Source organism: Eptesicus fuscus, chromosome 20 (assembly GCF_027574615.1).
Source record: "Eptesicus fuscus isolate TK198812 chromosome 20, DD_ASM_mEF_20220401, whole genome shotgun sequence".
NCBI lineage: Eukaryota > Metazoa > Chordata > Mammalia > Chiroptera > Vespertilionidae > Eptesicus > Eptesicus fuscus.
Genome location: NC_072492.1, coordinates 42,967,314 through 42,988,071, shown reverse-complemented (window position 1 = coordinate 42,988,071; position 20,758 = coordinate 42,967,314). Strand labels below are relative to the sequence as shown.

Genomic DNA, 20,758 nt, shown 5'->3' with positions numbered 1-20,758 from the left:
TGAAAGGTCTCAAATTTTATTCCAGTCAAGGGCACATGCCCAGGTTGCTGGCTCAATCCCCTGTAGGGAGGCCTGCAGGAGGCAGCCGATCAATGATTCTCATCAGTGATGTTTCTCTCTCCCTCTCCCTTCCTCTCTGAAATCAATAAAAATATATTTTTTAAAATATCAATATTACAAAAATAGGTTGTAGCCAGATATTGAAAGGCCCTTTAAAGTCTTTGTTTCTGAGTTTGAATTTTATTTTGTTGACAGTGTAGAATATTGAAAAAATTTGACAGGGCAGTGATATGCCAGAGCTATCATTTAGGAAGCACAATATGGTGGTAGTGCATAGGATGAGCTGGAAAGGAGAGAGAGCGAGAGGCAGGGAGAACAATGTGGAGGCCACCACAATAGATCATGGAAAGGGTCTGAGATTTAGGATAATGGGCATGCAGATTGGACAGAGGGTACAAAAACAGAACCAATGAGTGATTAAATGTGGGGCACAAACAAAAGGAAGGAAAGATGACTGTAAGGATTCTAGCCTGAATAACTGAGAAGATTAATAGAAGGCCTTTGGAAATAGAAGTCTGAAGAAGGGGAGATTATACCTGGAGATATATATATTTGGGGATTATTCATATAAAATGCTAGTTAAAGCCTTAAGAGTAGATGAAATTGCCATAGGGGAGATGGGGTAGAGGGGGGAAAAAAAGAGAGTTAAGGACAGTAGGAGGCAGAGGGAGGAAAAGGAGCTTTAAAGAAGCAATCTGAAAGTCAAGGAAAGAAGATAGCTTCATTGGAGAGGTATAAGTAGAGGAGAACAGGAATAGTGATCTACAGTGTTGGGCTCCAGAATAATTGGGGAGCATAGTACACAAGGCCATTGGATTTAGGAATCAGGAAATTACTGATTTTCAGGGGCGCAGATTCAGTGAATTATGCAGGCTGAAGCCAGATTATAGGGAATTTTATACCAGTTTTGAGGCTATAGGAACAGTAAGCATAGATTACTTTTGTAGTACATCATCTAGAAAATAATTTTGAGAGAGAATGAGTATAGATATGATGAAATAAGAGATTAAACTGAATTGCAAATGGAATGGAAGAGAGGATTTGGCATCTAGAGAGCCTGAGGACATAGAATCTATAGGTCCTGGAGACTGATTTGATGTGAAGATTGAAAGGAAAAGAATTCCAGTTTCAATGCATGGAGACTGAAAGAAGGAATGCCATTTGTAAATATAAAGAAGCCATACATTAGCCCTACCGGTTTGGCTGAGTGAATAGAGCACCGGCCTGCAGACTAAAGGGTCCCGGGTTCGATTCTGATCAAGGGCACATGCCCAGGTTGTGGGCTCGATCCCCAGTGTGGGACATGCAGGAGGCAGCCGATCAATGATTCTCTCTTATCATTGATGTTTCTATCTCTCTTTCCCTTTCCCTTCCTCTTTGAAATCAATAAAAATATATATTTTTTAAGAAGCCATACATTAGAAGCAGGTTTGGGTTCAAAGATGACAAGTTTCATTTTAGACATCTACATATATATATATGTGTGTGTGTGTGTGTGTGTGTGTGTGTGTGTACATATATCCTATATAATAAAAGGTTAATATGCAAATAGACCGAACAGCAGGACAACCAAACAACCAATCAAAGCATAATATGCTAATGATATGCTAAGGCTGCTCAACTGTTTGCTATGATGTGCACTGACCACCAGGGGGCAGATGCCCCGACTGGTAGGTTAGCTTGCTGCTGGGGTCTGGCCGATGGGGACTGAGTGAGATGGGCCGGACACGCCCTGGAGCCCTCCCATGGTCCTTCCCCGGCTGTATTGTGCACCAGTGGGGTCCCTCAGCCTGCCCTGCAACCTCTTGAAATCTGGGACCCTCGGGGGATGTCAGAGAGCTGATTTCAGCCCGATCCTGCAGGCCACACCCCTTCAGAGGGCGCCAGATGCAGGGCTCATGGCTGACTAGTGCTGCTGTGGCAGCGCAAGCCTCTCCCAATCAGAACTGATTGGGCACGAGCCGGAGGTAGGCACAGTGAGGCTGGGATGAGCAGGAGCTGCAGGCAGCATTGGACTGCAGGTTTCGGCCTGATCCCTGCAGGCCACCTAAGGGACCCAACCTGTGCATGAATTTGTGCACTGGGCCTCTAATATATATATATAATATGCTAAGTGTCCAACCATCTGGTCGTTATGACGTGCACTGACCACCAGAGGGCAGATGCTCAACACAGGAGCTGCCGTGATGCGCATGCGCACTGGCCATTTATAGAGAAATGGCACTGCAGACCTGGTGCCCACAAAACACTCAGCTTCCCCAAAGTGGGACACAGGCCCCGCCACCACCCTGGAATGGCAGCCCACAAAATTGCAGCCGACTCTGTTGAGACCCCATGGTGCAAAATGCGGCCCACAGCCCAGCCCAGCTCAAAAACGTCACTGTGGGCACTGGATAATGACGTCACGTAGCAGCGCCCAGCTTCCTCGCCCTAGCAACTAGCCTCCTTGGAGTTTCTACAGCCCAGGAACACGACTTGCTTTATAGCCAGGTGCAAACATTTTACACTTTAACCAGATGTCTGTGAAGTGTTTTCCCGTGCCTCATCTCATTTGATCCTCACAGAAGTCCTGGAGAAGGTAGATAGGAGACTTGGTGGAATCCTATTTTCTTTTAATTAGGCAGAAAACAGAGATTTAGGAAACTTAGAAACTTGACCCGACTGAAAAGAAGTAAGAAATGGTGGACCTTGGTTCCATACCTCACGAGACTTCCCAAAGGCCTCCCTCTTGCAGCTCGGCCACCGACATGCCATCCAGACTCAGGAAGACCCGAAAACTTCGGGGCCACGTGAGCCACGGCCACGGCCGCATCGGCAAGCACAGGAAGCACCCCGGGGGCCGCGGTAATGCTGGTGGCTTGCATCATCACAGGATCAACTTCGACAAATATCACCCAGGTTACTTTGGGAAAGTTGGTATGAGGCATTACCACTTAAAGAGGAACCAGAGCTTCTGCCCAACTGTCAACCTTGATAAACTGTGGACCCTGGTCAGTGAGCAGACACGGGTAAATGCTGCCAGAAGCAAGACTGGAGTTGCTCCTATCATTGATGTGGTGTGATCGGGCTACTACAAAGTTCTGGGCAAGGGAAAGCTCCCAAAGCAGCTTGTCATTGTGAAGGCCAAGTTCTTCAGCAGAAGAGCCGAGGAGAAGATTAAGGGTGTTGGTGGGGCCTGTGTCCTGGTAGCTTGAAGCTACATGGAGGGAAGTTCATTAAAATGTCCAAATACTTTTGGGAAAAAAAAGAAATGGTGGACCTTGAAAATGACTTCAGGTTTTCTCACTGCACAGAATATAGTCAAACACTGCTACAGTTAAATATTTTACCCTTTGTTCTTCCTGTGTAATCTACAAAAATAATCTGCTTTGTGTTGATATTTACTGCTGTGTTGCTGACAATTACCTGAAAGAAAAGTTGGGGTGCTTCACTGGGCTGGAAAAAGTTTGGCTAGTAAATCAGAAAGCAGGCCGAATTAAGCAAGTTTATTCTATATATATAAAAGGCTAAGTTGACTTGCGCATTCACGATACATATAAAGCTCTCACTGGCACCAATCGTAAGCATGTGTTTCCATCTGTCATTGTCGATCGTGAATTTGGTTGACACTTCTATTATAGAAAAAGGGTGAATAGCGATATTAAAATATTTCTTCTAATTTCCTTTCAATGTGCACAAATTTGTGCCCCGGGCCACTAGTGTATTAATATTTTCAAGAGCTAATAAGTAGGATGCCCTCTTTTTCTCTGTTACAATAAATCTACCCAGGGGATGGAATCTCTTCCTTAGAGCAGGCTAGTGTCTCTGGTAGTTTTGATGAACTGTATTTGGAGGCTGGGTGCTAAGCCCAATAATCTCTCAGGAATCCCAGCTGTATCTTAGATACTAATATATTCTAATATTTGACTCTGTTTACTTTCACATGGTAGACCATAATGAATTGTTGATCCCCTATAACCATACAGAGAAGCTATCCAGATTTTTAATCTAAAACTGGTAAGACCCTAGCCTGGCCAGTGTGGCTCAATTGGTTGGAGCATTGTCCTGTCCGCTGAAAGGTCACAGGTTCATTTCCTGCTCAGGGCACATACCAGGGTTCCATCCCTGGTTTAAGTGCATATGGGAGGCAACCAATCCATGTTTCTCACATCGATGTTTCTCTCTCTCTCCCTTCCCATCTCTAAATAAATAAATAAATAATTGGTAAGACCTTAAAGGCAAACCAACATCTATACTGAGAACTCTTTTGGTCCAGTAAGTCCAAGAAACTTCTCTAATGCCTGTCCATTTTCCCTTAGGTTCCTTATTCTCAAATACCGTCTTCCTTGTTCTACAGCTAAGTCCCAAAGGACAAGCATTGAGATTTTATCTTGAGCCTTGTCAGTGTATTATTGAGTTTTTAGTCAAGTTCATTGAAACCAAAATCCTGAGGGAAGGAGCAACTAATTCTCTTACGTTTTTTATTTTTAGAAAGACCCAACATGTTGATCTTACTTGTTTTTAATTGTCACTGACCACGGAATGGCTAGTCTGTTCATACTAACATTTATAACCCAAATTAAAAGGATTATTTTCTGCTGGCTCTTTTCTATCTGCTATTTTTTGTTTTCTGTAGCTGAAGTTTTCCGTTGAGGTTCTTTTTAACGCCTACATGCAAACTGAAGAGCACTCAAGCTTTGGTGGGATATCACCCACAGCTGGAGTGATGGAGGAAGGGAGGAGAGTACACACCTCAGGTGCATCCTTCTCTTAAAAAAAAAACCACTTAAGCAAACAAATTCCATCTGAAAGCAGGCAAGACCTGTCTAGAGAAAGAAAGGAATGAACCTCTTTCCATCTAGGAAATGGATATCAATTCATATATAACCCAGATGCATGGGATGAGCAAATTTGAAAGGTGTTGGCCCTGTCCTGCAGTCCTACATCTCTTTTAATCGAAGAGTGAGAGGTTGTGAACCATGAACCGTGGTGAGAAGTGGTGGAACAGTGTTGCAGCAATGGCTCCTCTGTTGGTGGTTAGGCCCTGTCTTGCTCTATTAAGCAAACACAGTTAATATAGATGAAAGGTAAGCTTGATAGAAGTGAAAATTGAAACTTGGTTGAAGGTAGTAAGCCAGGCACAGCTGCAGTTTACTTCCTCCTATGTGGCAACAGGAGCTGCACTCACTGGTGTTTTTGAAGGGATGTAGTTTTTTAAAATATCTTTTCTTCAGAGTGTTTTGGTTTTTAACATCTACACCATTGATGGGAGAGTGTGGAGTATGGAATATGTCAGTAATGAGCTACTTAGACTTGATGTGCCTAGTGTGTGAGGTCAAATCCAAGTTCAGCATTCTAATCCTGTTAACTGGCCTTTAATCTTAAACAAATCACCAAGAACATCTCTGTTCCCAGATTTTCTTATCTGAAAAACAAGGAATTTAAATCTCCAAATTCCCTTCCAGCCTTAAAGTTCCATTGATTTATGATTCCTCATGAGGAAGTATAACTTCCAGTTTCTAAGTACAAATATTTTAAAAAGTAAGCATTTATGCAGCATGTTTTAGATATGAAAAACCCCTTACAAATGTTTATTATTATCACATCAGGCAAATATTTAGGTTTGGTTAGTGTCAGTACATAGTTTTGCCTTGTTCATTTCTTATGTTCTTATGTTGCAACTCTTTTAAAGATAGTACCTGGTCAGCCAACTTACTTAGACCAGACCCTCTTCCCTATCCAGTCCTACAGTTCTTGGATCTTGAGTTTAGTTGGTATGGGTCCCTTTCCCCTTGCTTAGGTTGAGCTCCATTTAGTTATGTCAATGAAAGTGACTCCTCAGAAGGTTATGTTAAAGAATTACTTCTCCTTTTATCTTTCTCAACAGTATTTCACTGGTACTGCCAGCTTCCTCTACTTTCAATGTTGTCTCTTTATCAGTTCCAAGATAGATAAGATTCATTTTAGCAGTTCATCTACATGGAAAAGGAAGAGGCAAAGCATCGCTTAAAATTAGAAAAGCTGTAGTAACTATTCAACTTTCAATCTTAGTGGTTTAAAATGGATGCATTGGAAGAATTAAAACAGTGTTTTCTTCTTGAAACCAAAGAGCATATCATTTTGGCTTTTAACTGAAGCCACCAAAAAAGGTACTAGATCTGAAAACTTTTCTTCTCCCCAGTACTGGAGAAGAGTTGCTCAAAATGATTTTTTTCATAATTGCTTGAGAAGTCATAGCTAAATCTATTATATCCTATTTTCTAAATGGTCTGTCATGTGTGTGTGTGTGTGTGTGTGTGTGTGTGTGTGTGTGTGTGTGTTTTCCCTGACTATGGTTCTGAATTCCAATGATGAGTGATCATCTTAATGGTGTTTCCTTGTTTTGTATATGTACAATTTTATGTTAGCTTCATTTGGTATTTGTCAGTTGTGGGTCTGCTCTCTGAGCTGCTTTGATAGATCCAAATACAATCATTGTTTATTTCTTGCATTTTCCTCCCTGCAGACGATTCAACAAAAGTGAAAGATGAATATAGTGAAAGGGATGAGAATGTTTTGAAGCCAGAGCCCATGGGAAATGCAGAAGAGCCTGAAATTCCTTACAGCTATTCCAGAGAGTATAATGAATATGAAAACATTAAGTTGGAGAGACATGTTGTCTCATATGATAGTGGCAGGCCGACCAGTGGCAAGATGAACTGTGATGTGTGTGGATTATCCTGCATTAGCTTCAATGTCTTAATGGTTCATAAGCGGAGCCATACTGGTAAATAGTCTCCTTTATCCGTTCTTCTGAAAACTGTCCTAATGCAACCATGTGAGAAATGAATGTGGGACAACTTTTGATTACTTTCATTGATTTTTGCTATAATTCTGATGTATGTCTCCCTCTCTGCATTTCCATTTACCCAGTAATTTTTATTTCTGCTTCACAATGCATTTGGCAAATATTGCAAATGCTATGAATAACAGAATGAGTGTAGAGAGCATTTTCTTCATTTAATAAGAAGGAATTGAATTGTATGGTATACTTTTTAAGCATCTTTCTTATATTTTTGCATAACTTTTACGGAAAGCAGATCTCATATATTGGGTTCAAATGTGGTAGATGAAAGGATATAGTTTTTATTACCAGTTTTAAAAAATTTATCTTCAAACAATAGTCTATAGAAATATATACAAATATAACAGATCCATTGAGCCCAATAGAGTCTGTCTGTTATGAATACTTTTAAAAGAAGTATTTTTCTCCCTTAGTAGCTAGTCTGTGGCTCTTTTTTCAAATTGAGATTATATTTTTAAAGGAATGCTAAGTAATGTAAAAATTTACATCTAGAAAGCTCTTCTAGAGCTACTCTTATTTTTGTTTTTTTGTTCTGATTCAAGACAAGGTGATAACTAAAATAGCCTTGCAAGGTGAGTGCTTTTTCTCTTCTGGAGGGAAGTTTTCATAAGGAAGTCTTATGTTCGCCTGGAAATACAGCTCCAAGCTGACCCCAATAAAAACAGACTGTCTAAAAAGTGAGCTTTTGCCATGTGCATAGGCTTCACCATTTGCCAATGATCAGAAATCTCCTTTTTGTCCTTTTTAAAGGTGAACGCCCATTCCAGTGTAATCAGTGTGGGGCATCTTTTACTCAGAAAGGTAACCTCCTCCGCCACATTAAACTGCACACAGGGGAAAAACCTTTTAAGTGTCACCTCTGCAACTACGCATGCCAGAGAAGAGATGCACTCACAGGTCATCTTAGAACACATTCTGGTAAGTGAGAGCAAGGAGCATTCCATATCTAATAAATGTTTCTCAGTGCCCATTGCAGAAACTAGAAAGAGTTAAGTATGGAGATTTTCATCTGTCATTACTGTTGAAGGGTTACAACAGCAGAGACCTTTAGGGCTAATTACACTTCCATTAAGGCATTAATTGCTCTCCGTCTGGCTCAATGGGGATGATCATCTCCTTACCATCCTTGCTCCCCTAGAGAACAACACAGACAGGAAGAGCCTGCCCTATAAAAATGCCTTTTTAACTTTTTTTTTTTTTTTTTGCCAAAAAAATTAGAGCCATCAGTATTTTCTTATGGTGAACTTTATTAAAATACTATTTTCCTTGAAAACACACACACACTTTTCATTCAAAGTCTGGACAAGCCAATGTTGTATAGTTTGTAAATTATGTAAAACTGTATACTGGGTATAAATCATTAGTAGGTGGTTACTTTCGGCTACTCTGGGCTAAACTTGAAGTTTTTTGGCCAGTCTTGGCTAAATTTCTTTTTAATTGAAATATAATTGACATAATATATCATTGTATTAGTTTTAAGTGTACATGGGCTAAATTTCTTAAACTCAGCTTCTTTATCAGCCTAATTATTTTTAATCTCTAAAAGAGGAGCAGCAATAAGAATTCATTAAAAACAATGTTCTATCTTGTTTTTTCACTTCTTATTTTAACCAAGCAAGATGATAAATTTGTTTTCAACATTTAGACTTTCCCTCCTAGAAAAATAAAACTGACTTTATTTTTCAAATTTGGGACCTCATGTTCTTGATGTTATCTGACAACATTTTAATTTGAAGAAGAAAAAAAAAAAGGTTTGTTTTTATGTCAATCCACACACTGCTTTGACTAAAACTCAGCCCCAAATCCTCAAATGATCACAATTCAGAGACCAAGGAATAATCAAATCAGCCCCAACAAAATCCACTGTGAGACATCATAAGTAGCAAAAGAAGGGTTTTGTTTATAGCTTAGTGTTCAAAGAAATGAATTAAGGCTGAGTTTGGTTCAAAAAATTAGAATAGTTCTCTTCTGTTGCTTTTTTTCCCACTAAGATCTAACAGTAGTAGTTATTTTAAAGACAGATTTTAGAAGACACCAATTTATGCAGAAACTTAACATTTTTAGCCCTAGCAAACTGACATTTATTTTAATTTGGGATTCCGTACGGATCTTTTATTTATTTTTATTTTTTAAATTTATTTCAGAGAGGAAGGGAGAGGAGAGAGAGAGAGAGAGAGAGAAATGGAAATGGAAACATCAGTGATGAAGGAGAATCATTGATTGGCTGCCTCTTGCATGTTCCCCACTGGGGATTGAGCCCGCAACCCAGGCATATGCCCTGACCAGGAATCGAACCCATGACCTCCTGGTTCACAGGTCGATGCTCAGCCACTGAGCCATGCTGGTCGGGCTCCATACGGATCTTTTAGTGCTTTAAGTCCCAAAGGCTCTGTTTTAAACAGAGCAAGAGGATTATAAAATAAAAATCTCAGTTTCTAAAACTGACAAATTTATAGGGTACATTTTATCAACAAATCAGAAAGGCCAGCTCTGCACCCAGAGTTGAAGTTATTTTTTATATATTTTAAGCAATAAAGCATTTGGAAGAGTTGGGATGATAAATGGCCTGAATTGTATGGATGAACTTTTGAGGAAACCTTTATTTCATCTTAGAAATTAAGATGAAGTCATTTTTGCAATTCATCCTTATTTCTGTTATTCAAAATTATCCTTAGTTCATTGCTCAGTTTTTATCAGTTTAGCAGACTTTATATCCACTTGGCAAGGATGAGCTAAATTTATCCAAATATGTCAACGCTCTAAGGCCATCAATTTCTAGCTGAATGGCTAACTCCCACAACACAGAGCATTTTTTACTTACAACCAGATGGACATCACAAAATAAATGATCCCTTCCTATTTCTCTCTTAAACCACACTAACCTCCTTGAATAAAAAGGCCCCGTATTATTCTCTAAAGAAGCAAGACTGGATCTGGAGCCAAACCACTATGTTCAATGATAATCATTAAATCCAAATCCTTTTATTTGTGAAAGGAGACTGTCCTTTCAAAGAATACATCATAATTCATCATAGACCATAACCAAACTTCAGTTTATTAAATTTAAAAGTAATGCAGTTGCAGAAGTATCCAAATTCTCTGGCTGCCCTCAGAAGTCTCATTCCTAGTGAGCAGTTTTCATAGAACTCCGATACACCATTTGTTCTGTAACCCTGAGGGTCACTGAGTGCCCCCTGTGCTCTCCTTATAGTTGAGAAACCCTATAAATGTGAGTTTTGCGGAAGGAGTTACAAGCAGAGAAGTTCCCTGGAGGAGCACAAAGAGCGCTGCCGTACATTTCTTCAGAGCAGTGACCTTGGTGAAACCGGTGAGTTCATGCAACACTCATTCTACACAGCATCTACTGTTCTGGGTGTGGGATACAATAGTAAATAAAAAGACCAAAAAAAAAAAAAAATCCTGCACTTATGGAGCTTATATTTTCATGGGGAAAGACAGAACATAAACAAAGTAAATAAGTAATGTATACAGTATATTAGGAGGTGGTAAGTAGTATCAAGAAAAATGATGGGTGGGGGGAAGACAAAGAGGGTAAAGAGGATCAAATATATGGTGATGGAAGGAGACTAGGTTTAGGGTGGTGAGTACACAATAGAGCATACAGATGTTTCATTATAAAGTTGTACACCCGAAATTTATAGAATGTTATTAACCAATGTTAACAGATTTAATAAGAAATAAAAGAAAAAATGGGGACTGAGGGAAATCAGCGAAGGCTTCAACCAGGAGACATTTAACAAACTTAAAGAGATGCGGACAGAGTCCTGTCCTGCTGATAACTAGGAAATAGCAAGTGCAAAGGCCCTGGGGCTTGAGTTTGAAGAAGTATAAATAGTCCTGTGTAGTTGGAGTAATAGGACAGAAGGCCACAGAGGAAATGGGAAACCAGATCTTATCAGACCTTGTAGGCCATTGTAAAAACTTCAACTTTTACTCTAAGTGAAATAGAAAATCTTTAGAGGGTTTTGAACAGAGGTGACATGATTGGGCTTCTCCTTTGAAAATAATCACTCTCCTTGCTATTGAGAATAGATTGTATTTGGGGCAAGATTGGAATTTGGAGAGTCTGGTTAGGAGGCCATTGCAATCATTCAAGAAAGAGAAAATTGTGTCTTGGTTGTGGTAGGAGCAGTGAGAAGTGTTCTAATTTTATATATATTTAAAGGTAGCACCAACAGGATTTCCTAACAGATTGATGTGGGATGTGATGAAGAATGCAGTTGCCATGAACTGAAATAGCAAATTTCTTGAGGGTAGAACAGCCTGAAGGGTGACTAGGACATAGTTGATTAAAACTGCAAGGATTTTCTTTGCACAAGGCTCCAACATAAAATACTTCTCTAGTTATATTTTATTCAGTGTTTTGAATTATATGCCCCGTGATGATTGGTTGAAACACTAAATTCTTTCCATGTATAAATTGTGGTTTTATTTTATTTTCATTCTTCAGTCGAAACAGCCTGAAACTTTTTTGTGTTGCATCTCTGCAGCTGTCCTTTGTCCTATCCCACTGACCATCATCCTGGTTCTGTAACTTGGGTTGTCTGGCACTTTTATTTGGTCACTTGAAGTACTTGCTTAGGTACAAATCCTCAAGAGATTTGGTGTTTGACAGTAGTAGTTGCAGTTGAATAGTTTAAACATACTAAAGCAAAAAGATCACAAAAAGATGATAGAAATAATGTGAAACTCAGGGAAAATGGAGTGGAAATCATGAGTTTAACTGTACCCGTTTTGAGTGAGAGGAAACTTTTGTTACAGATAAAGCCTATTTTACGGTGTTAGGAGCTGGCCAACTGAATTCTGTTGGTTTACACTGCTTCTGCTTTTTATCCTGATGGCATCTTTGGCTTTATCAAGGAGTTGGATTTCCTCTTTATTTCTAAAGAGAAATATTTACTCTCTTTAAAAGAAACCCCTCCAAACCGTGGGTTTTGACATCTTAAGCAACATTCTTAAGGTTAGTCAGGCAAAACCTAGGCATCTTCACTTGTAGTTCTATATTTCATACTATAGACAAGCTCTTACTGTGAGAAATCCCCAAATTATGAAAATCTATCATATTCCAAATAAAGCATAGTATTTAAAGCTAGAAAATTAAAGAGAACATCTAATCCTATGTCTTCATTTTAGAGGTAAGGAAATAGAGATTTATCAAAAGTTCAGTGACTGACTTAAAAATCACTAGAACTGTCATTGTTTTAATGATTAGCTGTATATATATTTTTTAATTTATGTTAGAGCCCTAGCTGAGCAGCTCAGTTGGTTAGCGTGTCATTCAATAAGCCAAGGTTTCGGGTTCAATCCCTGGTCAGGGCACATACAAGAAACAACCAATGACTGCATAAATAAGTGGAACAACAAATGAATATTTCTTTCTCCCCTTCCTCTCTCGCTCTAAAAACAATAAATAAAACATTTTTTAAACTTACGGAAGAGATAATTAACATACCATAAAATTCATATTTTAAGTGCACAATTTAGTAGTTTTTAATGTATTCACAAAATTATACAACCATCACCACTAATTCCATAACATTTTCATCATCCTCAAAAGAAACTCTGTCTCAGCCCTGGCTGGTTTGGCTCAGTGGATAGAGCGTTGGCCTGTGGACTAAAGGGTCCCGGGTTCAATTGTGGTCAAAAGCACATGTACGGGTTGCAGGCTTGATCCCAGTGTGGGGCGTGCAGGAGGCAGCCAATCAATGATCCTCTCTCATCATTGATGTTTCTATCTCTCTCTCCCTCTCCCTTCCTCACTGAAATCAATAAAAATATATATTTTTTTAAAAAAACAAAACCCTGTCCATATTAGCAATCACTCCCCTCTCTCCAGCCCCTGGAAACCACTAATCTGCGTTCTATGGACTTGTTTATTCTGAACATTTCACATAAATGCAATCATACAATATTTGACCTTTGATGTCTGGCTTCTTTCCCTGAGCATGTTTTCAGGGTTCATCCATGTTTAGCATGTGTCAGCATTTCATTCCTTTTTATGGCTGAACTAGAGGCCCAGTGCACAAAAATTTGTGCACTTGTGGGCGTCTCTCAGCTTGGCCTGTGCCCTCTCGTAGTCCAGGAGCCCTCAGGGGATGTCCACCTGCTGGCTTAGGCCCACTCTCCACGGGGAGTGGGCCTAAGCCATTAGTCAGACATCCTTAGTGCTGCCATGAGGCAGGAGAGGCTCCCACCACCACCGCTGCGCTGGCCAGCCATGAGCCAGCTTCTGGCTGAGCGGTGTTCCCCCTGTGGAAGTGCACTGACTACCAGGGGGCAACTCCTGCATTGAGCGTCTGCCTCCTGGTGGTCAGTGCACATCATAGCGACCGATCATTCCGCTGTTGCATATTACCCTTTTATTATATAGGATTATTATATAGGATAGTATTCCATTCTATGGATTTACCATGTTTTATTTATCCATTCATCAGTTAATGGATGTTTAGTTTTTTCCTACTTTTTTTACTTTTGGAAAATATGGCTATATTTTTAGGTTAGAAGCCCGATGCACAAAGATTTGTGCCAGAATGGGCCTTCCTTTCCCTGGCTGCCGGCACCGCCTTCGCTCTGGCTGGAGCCACCTTTCTGCCTTCCCATGCTGCCCAGAGGCCCTGCCCCAGCCACTTGGCACCTGCATAAGCAAATTAACCCGCCATCTTTGTTGGGTTAATTTGCATGCTCACTCCTGATTGGCTGGTGGGTGTCACGAAGGTTCAGTCAATTAGCATGTTACTCTTTTATTGGGTAGATCTGATTAGCAAAAGACATATAGTAACACACATACATATGTATATATGTGTGTCTTGATTCTCCGGAATAGGGGAAAAATCAGTACCCTACCCTCTATGAACAATAAGCTCAAAATTATTGATTTTGAAATTAGGTTACCACCTTACTTCCCATCCATAATCTTTTTTAGGAATTTCAAATTAGGAATTATCAAGAGAAGTATTTTAGTTATCTTTAGTGGTAGAAGGTGATTCAGGAAATGCTGAAATACAGAGGTTAATTTGCATTTCATAGGGTGGTTTGATGGATGCGTGCAGCATACTTTAAGTCTCAGCAAAAAAAATAAAGGGTTAACTAAGTCAGCAAGTTTTGATTTAAATAAAACAAATATGTTGTAATGGTGATTTCAGGTTACAGAGTGTATAAAGCCACAGTTTAATCAAGTATAATAAATACTTCATGTCAGTCAATATATTATTCTCTCTTCTATTTCAAATAGTTCCCATGATTTCTCCTGAAGTCCAAAATGCAAAGAATATTTAATCCAACACAAGCCAATACTTTAATGATTGCCACTGCTTTCTATATGGTTTCCTTCTTAAAATTTGGGAATCCCAGTCTAGACATAGTGTTCCATTCTGAGCTTGATGATAAGAGTATCACCAATGGTATACCTTACCCCTTCATTCCTAGCTTTTAAAGTGATGATGCTCTATAGCTACTGTGGATGCAGCACTTATTCATCAAGTGCTTGTAAATTGAAGTGCCTAGTGTAAGAGCCAAGCCTTGGCACCAGCCTGCCCCATCAGGAAGTAGACCCTTATGGAAGCAGAGCAGATAAAAAGGCTCGGGGCTGGAGTCTAGTCTGCAAAAAAAAAGCCGCGTTGAGCAACAGGACTTCTGACCTTACTCATCATTTTTCTCTTATTCAGGTAGCATTTGTTGTATTCTCTATGTGTCAGGCTCTGTGTCAGAGCTGTTTGTAAAGAAAATCCAACAAGGGAATGGGCACTTGATTTATTGACATAATACAGAGGTCTAATAGAGATATGTGTGATATTGTTTGTTCAGTCCACATTTCTTCACCAGATGTCACAAGTGACATGATCAAGTTACTCCAGTTCTGCTGTCTTAATGCAGTATATATAAAAGAAGAGTGAACAGGGAAGCCCACAGATTTCATTTTCTCATTAGTTTGATCCTTATTCCAGATAGGGACTAACAGTTTATATAGAGATTCATTTAGCCTCATTTCATACAAATTATGCATTCTTGGACCAGGACATATTTTTGTATGACAAGTTCTAGGAATTAAACGATTTTTTAAAGTAATTGGATACTTATATTTATTTTAGAATCTAGTAGTCAAAGCCTTTTATCTTCATTTTCATTGTTTCAATTGTGCTAATAGAAGCATGAGAGTTTCTGAATAAACTTATCAAGTAACAGACCAAAGAAAAAGTTTAAAATGTTTTAAAAGTCTATATTCCCAACTGATTATTTTGCTTAAGAATTGATACTATCGCCTAGCTGGCGTGGCTCAGTGTTGAGCATCCAACTATGAACCAGGAGATCATGGTTTGATTCTGGTCAGGACACATGCCCAGGTTGCAGGCCCGAACCCCAGTGGGGGGCATGCAGGAGGCAGCCAAAGATTCTCTCTCATCATTGATGTATCTCTCTCTCTGTCCTTTCATCTCTGAATCAATAAAAATATTTTTTTAAAAATTGATACTATCTGCCCTAACCGGTTTGGCTCAGTGGATAGAGCGTTGGTCTGCAGACTCCAGGGTCCCAGGTTCGATTCCGGTCAAGGACATGTACCTTGGTTGCGGACACATCCCAAGTGGGGAGTGTGCAGGATGCAGCTGATCGATGTTTCTCTCTCATCGATGTTTCTAACTCTCTATCCCTCTCCCTTCCTCTCTGTGAAAAGTCAATAAAATATATATTTTTTAAAAAATTGATACTATCTTACAGGTAATATTCATTCTACTTGCTAAAAACGGCAGTAATTTTATGTAACATTTTTGTTAGAACCTGCCTTGGTCTTTGATAGCAATCTCTTGTTAGACAATTCTGATGGCACAATAGCACCCCTTTGTTCCACTCTCCATAGCTACCGACACCATAGAGGAGGCAGGAAGCATGCCTCTTACTTGAGCTCTGTTTAACACTTCAAGATCTAATGAAGGGTTTTGAACAAAAACAAAAGTACAACAGATTACATAACTAAATCTGCAATCACTTTCAGAGAGAAATGGCATTATGGGAACAGTTAACAAAAACCAGACAAACTATTTCAGACTTGCACAGAAATAAAAGTAGTAATCTATTCTGTAATTAAGACTTCATATTCATTTCATTATTTTTTTCAGCATGTCTTTAAAATCATTTTTCTAATGAAAATTTGTGTATTTACTATATACTAGACAAGTGACATGAAGGGGAATTGATCCAGAACTACAGTCCTACTCCTGTGCTCTCTCATGAACCAAGTGTGCAAGTAGTTCCTTGCCACAATCCCATATCCCCACACCCACCCCTTGCAACATTAAACTGCCAAACACCACCCAGGAACGGATTTCCTATTTCATCATTTAAACCCATTATCTTGTTCCCTTACTATCTTGCCAAACTGGTTTCCCTCCACTTACATTTCTGAGACATGATGCAGCAAGATAACAAGTCTAGACTGTTTGTATAAATAGACAGTTGGGTCCTAAAGTTGAAGCAGAGGACCAAAAGCCAATAGTCTCCTTTTTCTTCCTTTTTTGTGTATTATCTAAACTCTTTGTAATCCACAAAAGATTGTCTAAGACCAAAGCATTTCTTTGTGTTTTAAAGGGCACTCATTTAGTGGTATTGCACAGCAGCTGGCCAAGAATTGCAAGGCCAAGACTAGCAGTTTGGGAAAGAAAATGAGAGTGCAGCATATTCAATTGAAAGTTTAGCCTTTGCCTAACTTGCCAATTAGAAAGTAGTTAACTCAATAAAGATTAACTTACTCTTTAGAGTGTATTCACACATACAATGAGAGTTGGACTCATGGAGTTGATATTTTGAGTGAGGGTGTGGGTGGATGAAGCCCTCTGGTTTAGTTTCAGAGGATTTCTTTCAATGTAACCAGAATTATGGAAACGGGAAAGTCTCCACCTATGCCTCAAATTATCCGTCTATCCATAACCTCCAGAATTTTGTGTTTTAAATGTGAGTCATTTGGTCACTAATTTACAGGGTAAGATTTATCTAGAAATAACTGTCAAGACAAGCTTGGTGAGTAACCAGGGATAAAAAGGTGATATTATCTCGGAGGGTTGCCATTTAGTGACATGCCCTAATTACATTATTTAGGTCAATGTATCCCCGCTTTGGCATCCTCCCAAATATATAGAGGATATTGAGTATGTGTCCTCAGACAACTGCTGTGGTAATTGATAGTGACTTTGGTAAAATGTAGACACCGGCTACTGAGAGATAAGAGGGAAAACTAGACTGGCAGCAGAATGCTTGGTGAAAGTCCTGGGACTAACCGGCCATACCTCTGGATAATGACAGGGCCATTAGAGTAGTGACGGAAGAGACTAATAAGAATAGGGCAAAATGGGGATAAAGTTAAAAATTCCCAAAGTACTGTTCTTCATTCTAATTTCACTTTAAGTCTTTTTTTTTAATAATAAATACAGGGTGTGGGGGGAGCCTTACCTGGATTTAATCCTCTCAAAGGTGCTCAAACCAGAATGAATGTTCCCAGTCAAAGCACAAACTTTGCCTCTCTGATGCTTCTGAGAAAAAGCCGCCTTCTAACAGCCTCAGGAACTTATTTCAAATCCCAGGCCTTTGTCTTTCATCTCTCTGCTCTGGGGATCTGGGTACTACCACATCTGGTGGTGGTTTGTGTGAAAGGAAATAATATATATATAATAGTTTCCTGTTTGGTCATTTAAACTTATTTCTGTGCTGGACAGAATTTGATACACTTCACTCAATAGCAGTGTCCCTGTCACTGAAGTGCCAGTTGTTTACAATAGCTGTCAGTCAAAGTTGCAATACTTCACCACTAGCCCCAAAGCTGCAAGCCTTTTACTCTGACCTTACTGTTTTCATTACACAAATAGTATTGTTAATAGCTTAAACTGGAGGGTGGGATTTATTTCTTTAGAACATAGAATTATTTTTTTATAAGAAACTCACAAAGTATAGTAAGTATGACCATTATTATCATCTTAATCATTTCTGGAGCCAGATTTCATTTTATTTCTGATTTTTTAAAATCCTGAGTTTATAACTTATTATGTAATGATTGGTGTAGTGTTTTTTAAAAAAAATCAAAAACATGCCAATAAAAAAATGAAAAAATATTTAATACTTTGACTTCTCTTTTTCTAATTTGGCTTTCGTTCTTTGGCCCTGACCATACTTGATAGTCTTGCCCTGGAAGTCTTTCTCTGTCTCATTTACTGCAGAGGGGGCCAGTGTTCTCTCTGGGCATGTCCATTTGTGGCACTGAGAGATCATAGAATTGGTGACCTTATTTCCATATATTAAAAACTCTTCACACAACAAACTCTTCACCTTCAGAACAAGCACTGACACTTCCTAAGTCTATGTATATAATTGGGGGGTGGCAGATCGGGGGAGTTGGATCTATTCTGCAATCATCACTTGCTTTTTACTCTCATCATGTAGCTAAAACCAATTCCTTTTTCCTTAAAGACATTAGAAATGTATGGATCCTTCATTTTAATTAGGACCTCCTGAAATGCTTATAATGAAACAGAGAGAAATGTTTGTAGTATCACAATATGTTTGCTTAGGGCAGGAGTGAGCAAACTGTGACCCTCAGACCAAATGTAGCCAGCAGATTGTGTAGAGGTTTTTACATTTTTAAAGGGTGGTGGGTTGAGTTTAAAAAACCACAGAGACTATGGAACACAGGCAATATGTATCCCATTAAAGTTTAAAATATTTACTATCTGGCCCTTTACAAAAAAAGTTTGCTGGTCTCTAGCTTGGGTTAGCATCATGTGTTAAAGTTTAAAGCCCTGTATTTAGAGCAGCTTGTATCTTTGAACTTTAAGCATGAACTCTTATAGGGGACTGCTTGCTGTATAAGGGTAAATTATACTTATTTATTCCCACTAACTGTTTAATTGATTAGATATTCTTCTAGTGGTTCTCAATTCTGGCTGCATTTTAAAATAATTTGGAGACCTTTACAAATCTGTTGCCTAGGCCCTTACACCAGAGATCCTGATTTAATTGATCTGAAAGTGGGGCCTGGGCATAGGTGTGTCTTACATGCTCTTAACCAGTGGCACATCTGGGAACCACAGGCCTACACCACTGGAAGGTCTGTTTGTGGATTAACAATTAGATCACTTTCTTAGGCAGTTTTTATTCACATTTTTCATTAGAAATGTAATAAAGACGCATTATACAAATTGCTCTTTAATTTCAAGACAGAAGTGTTGCTCAGGGAAATTTTAACTGAGACCATTTTTTAATGTGAAGAACATATGAAACAGATAATGCAGAGCCCAGAGAAATAGAATTTTAAAAGATAGGAACTGAAAGAAGCATGCTGAGGGGGAAAAAAAGAAAGAAAAAAACCACTCAGAATTTCAATACACAAATCACTGAGTAGATTTTTTGCTGTCTGGGTAAGAGTATCTATTTTCAAAAGTGCTATTAACATAAACAGAGCAGTAAATCTGGGGCACCATACTTTTTTTTTTCCAAAGTTGTTAAGAAGAATTATATCAGTCTGCAGGTGTCACACGCAGTTACTCAGAATCAGAAAGAAGGCTGATCGGAGGTTAGAAGATCTCTCTATCTTTTTGCAACCAACCACGTCCATTCTGTTTATTTAATACTTCCTCTTGCTAATGAAGGTACTGTTTGGGGATGGGTTGGGCTTTTCCATCTCAGCATAAGGACTGCAAGATTTGAATGTGCCCTGTTGCTGTCTTCCCTGACCACAGCAGGTCCCCCAGGCAAGAATCTGAGCAGTAATGACCGGTAACAAAAGATTATGTACCAGATATCTGACATTTTTTCTTCCAGTTTATTTGTTCTTCTTCCCCATTTACCAACTTTTTCCCCTCTTCTTTTTACATTTTCCCAAACCAGCAAGTGCGGAGGCAAGACACATCAAAGCAGAGATGGGAAGTGAAAGAGCGCTGGTTCTGGACAGATTAGCAAGCAATGTGGCAAAACGAAAAAGCTCAATGCCTCAGAAATTCATTGGTAAGAATACAACCCTTTTTCCTGCTGCTGTTAGCAGATAGTTTGAATAAGATAACATAGGATGCTTATTACATTGGCCCTTCCTAACTTAATTTCTGTTAAAATAAGGTTATTGGTTTTCCATTGTTCACCTTTATTTTTTGTGATTCATTTTGAGAACTAGAGCAAATAGAATAAAATATTTTAACTAAAGAATCTTCACGACTGAAGATGGGAGTTTTTGGTATCCAATTTCCTAAATGGAGTGGGTGTTTAAAATGATGTTCCTTCCTCTTTATTCTGAATGACATATGTTGCATGAGTTTGTGCAAGTAAGATGTTCAAGATAACATTTTTGTAATCTTTTGTAATTATATTTTACAAGTTGGTTCCGTTATCATGTTCAAACTTTTTTCATGCTCTAAAATGTATTGCCATGTTTTCTTGAATTTGATTCATAATTGGCTTTAAGAGAAAGTGTTTGGGAAAACATAGATTTAAATAATAAGATTTAATTTAGTCATTTATCTTACTGGAGTTAATTTTTATGCCATTGGTTTTCACATTGTCAAAAAATACAACTTAAGGAGATGACTAAGAAATAATTATGTCCATTAAACTATTAGGACTGCTGAAGGGCAGAGATATTTTGCTGAACTCTCCCAGATGCTTACATAAACATGACCATGATATTTAAAATAGATTTGTATTTGTGAAGTAGGCAGCTGAATTAAATGTATCAGTTTTGCTATAAATTGAAAGTGCTATTGAACAAAAATAGTTATCACATTAAAATAGACCTCCCTCAACACCAGTGATATTTTAGAAATCTGTCAGTCTATTTTACCAAAGCTGCTGTTGCTGTTGATTTCTTATTACAGTCCTTTTGTGTTT

General features: G+C 38.8%; 1 protein-coding gene and 1 pseudogene across 1 annotated transcript in view; both read left to right on the top strand.

The window, feature by feature from the left end:
- Positions 1 to 20,758, top strand: part of IKZF3 (IKAROS family zinc finger 3) — a 52,964-nt gene that overhangs the window by 21,975 nt on the left and 10,231 nt on the right. The window contains exon 3 of the mRNA XM_054709089.1: positions 19,769 to 19,885. Coding sequence (XP_054565064.1) covers positions 19,769 to 19,885 — 117 coding nt within the window. The remainder of the gene's footprint in view (positions 1 to 19,768; positions 19,886 to 20,758) is intronic.
- Positions 2,770 to 3,296, top strand: LOC114227153 (60S ribosomal protein L27a-like; annotated as a pseudogene).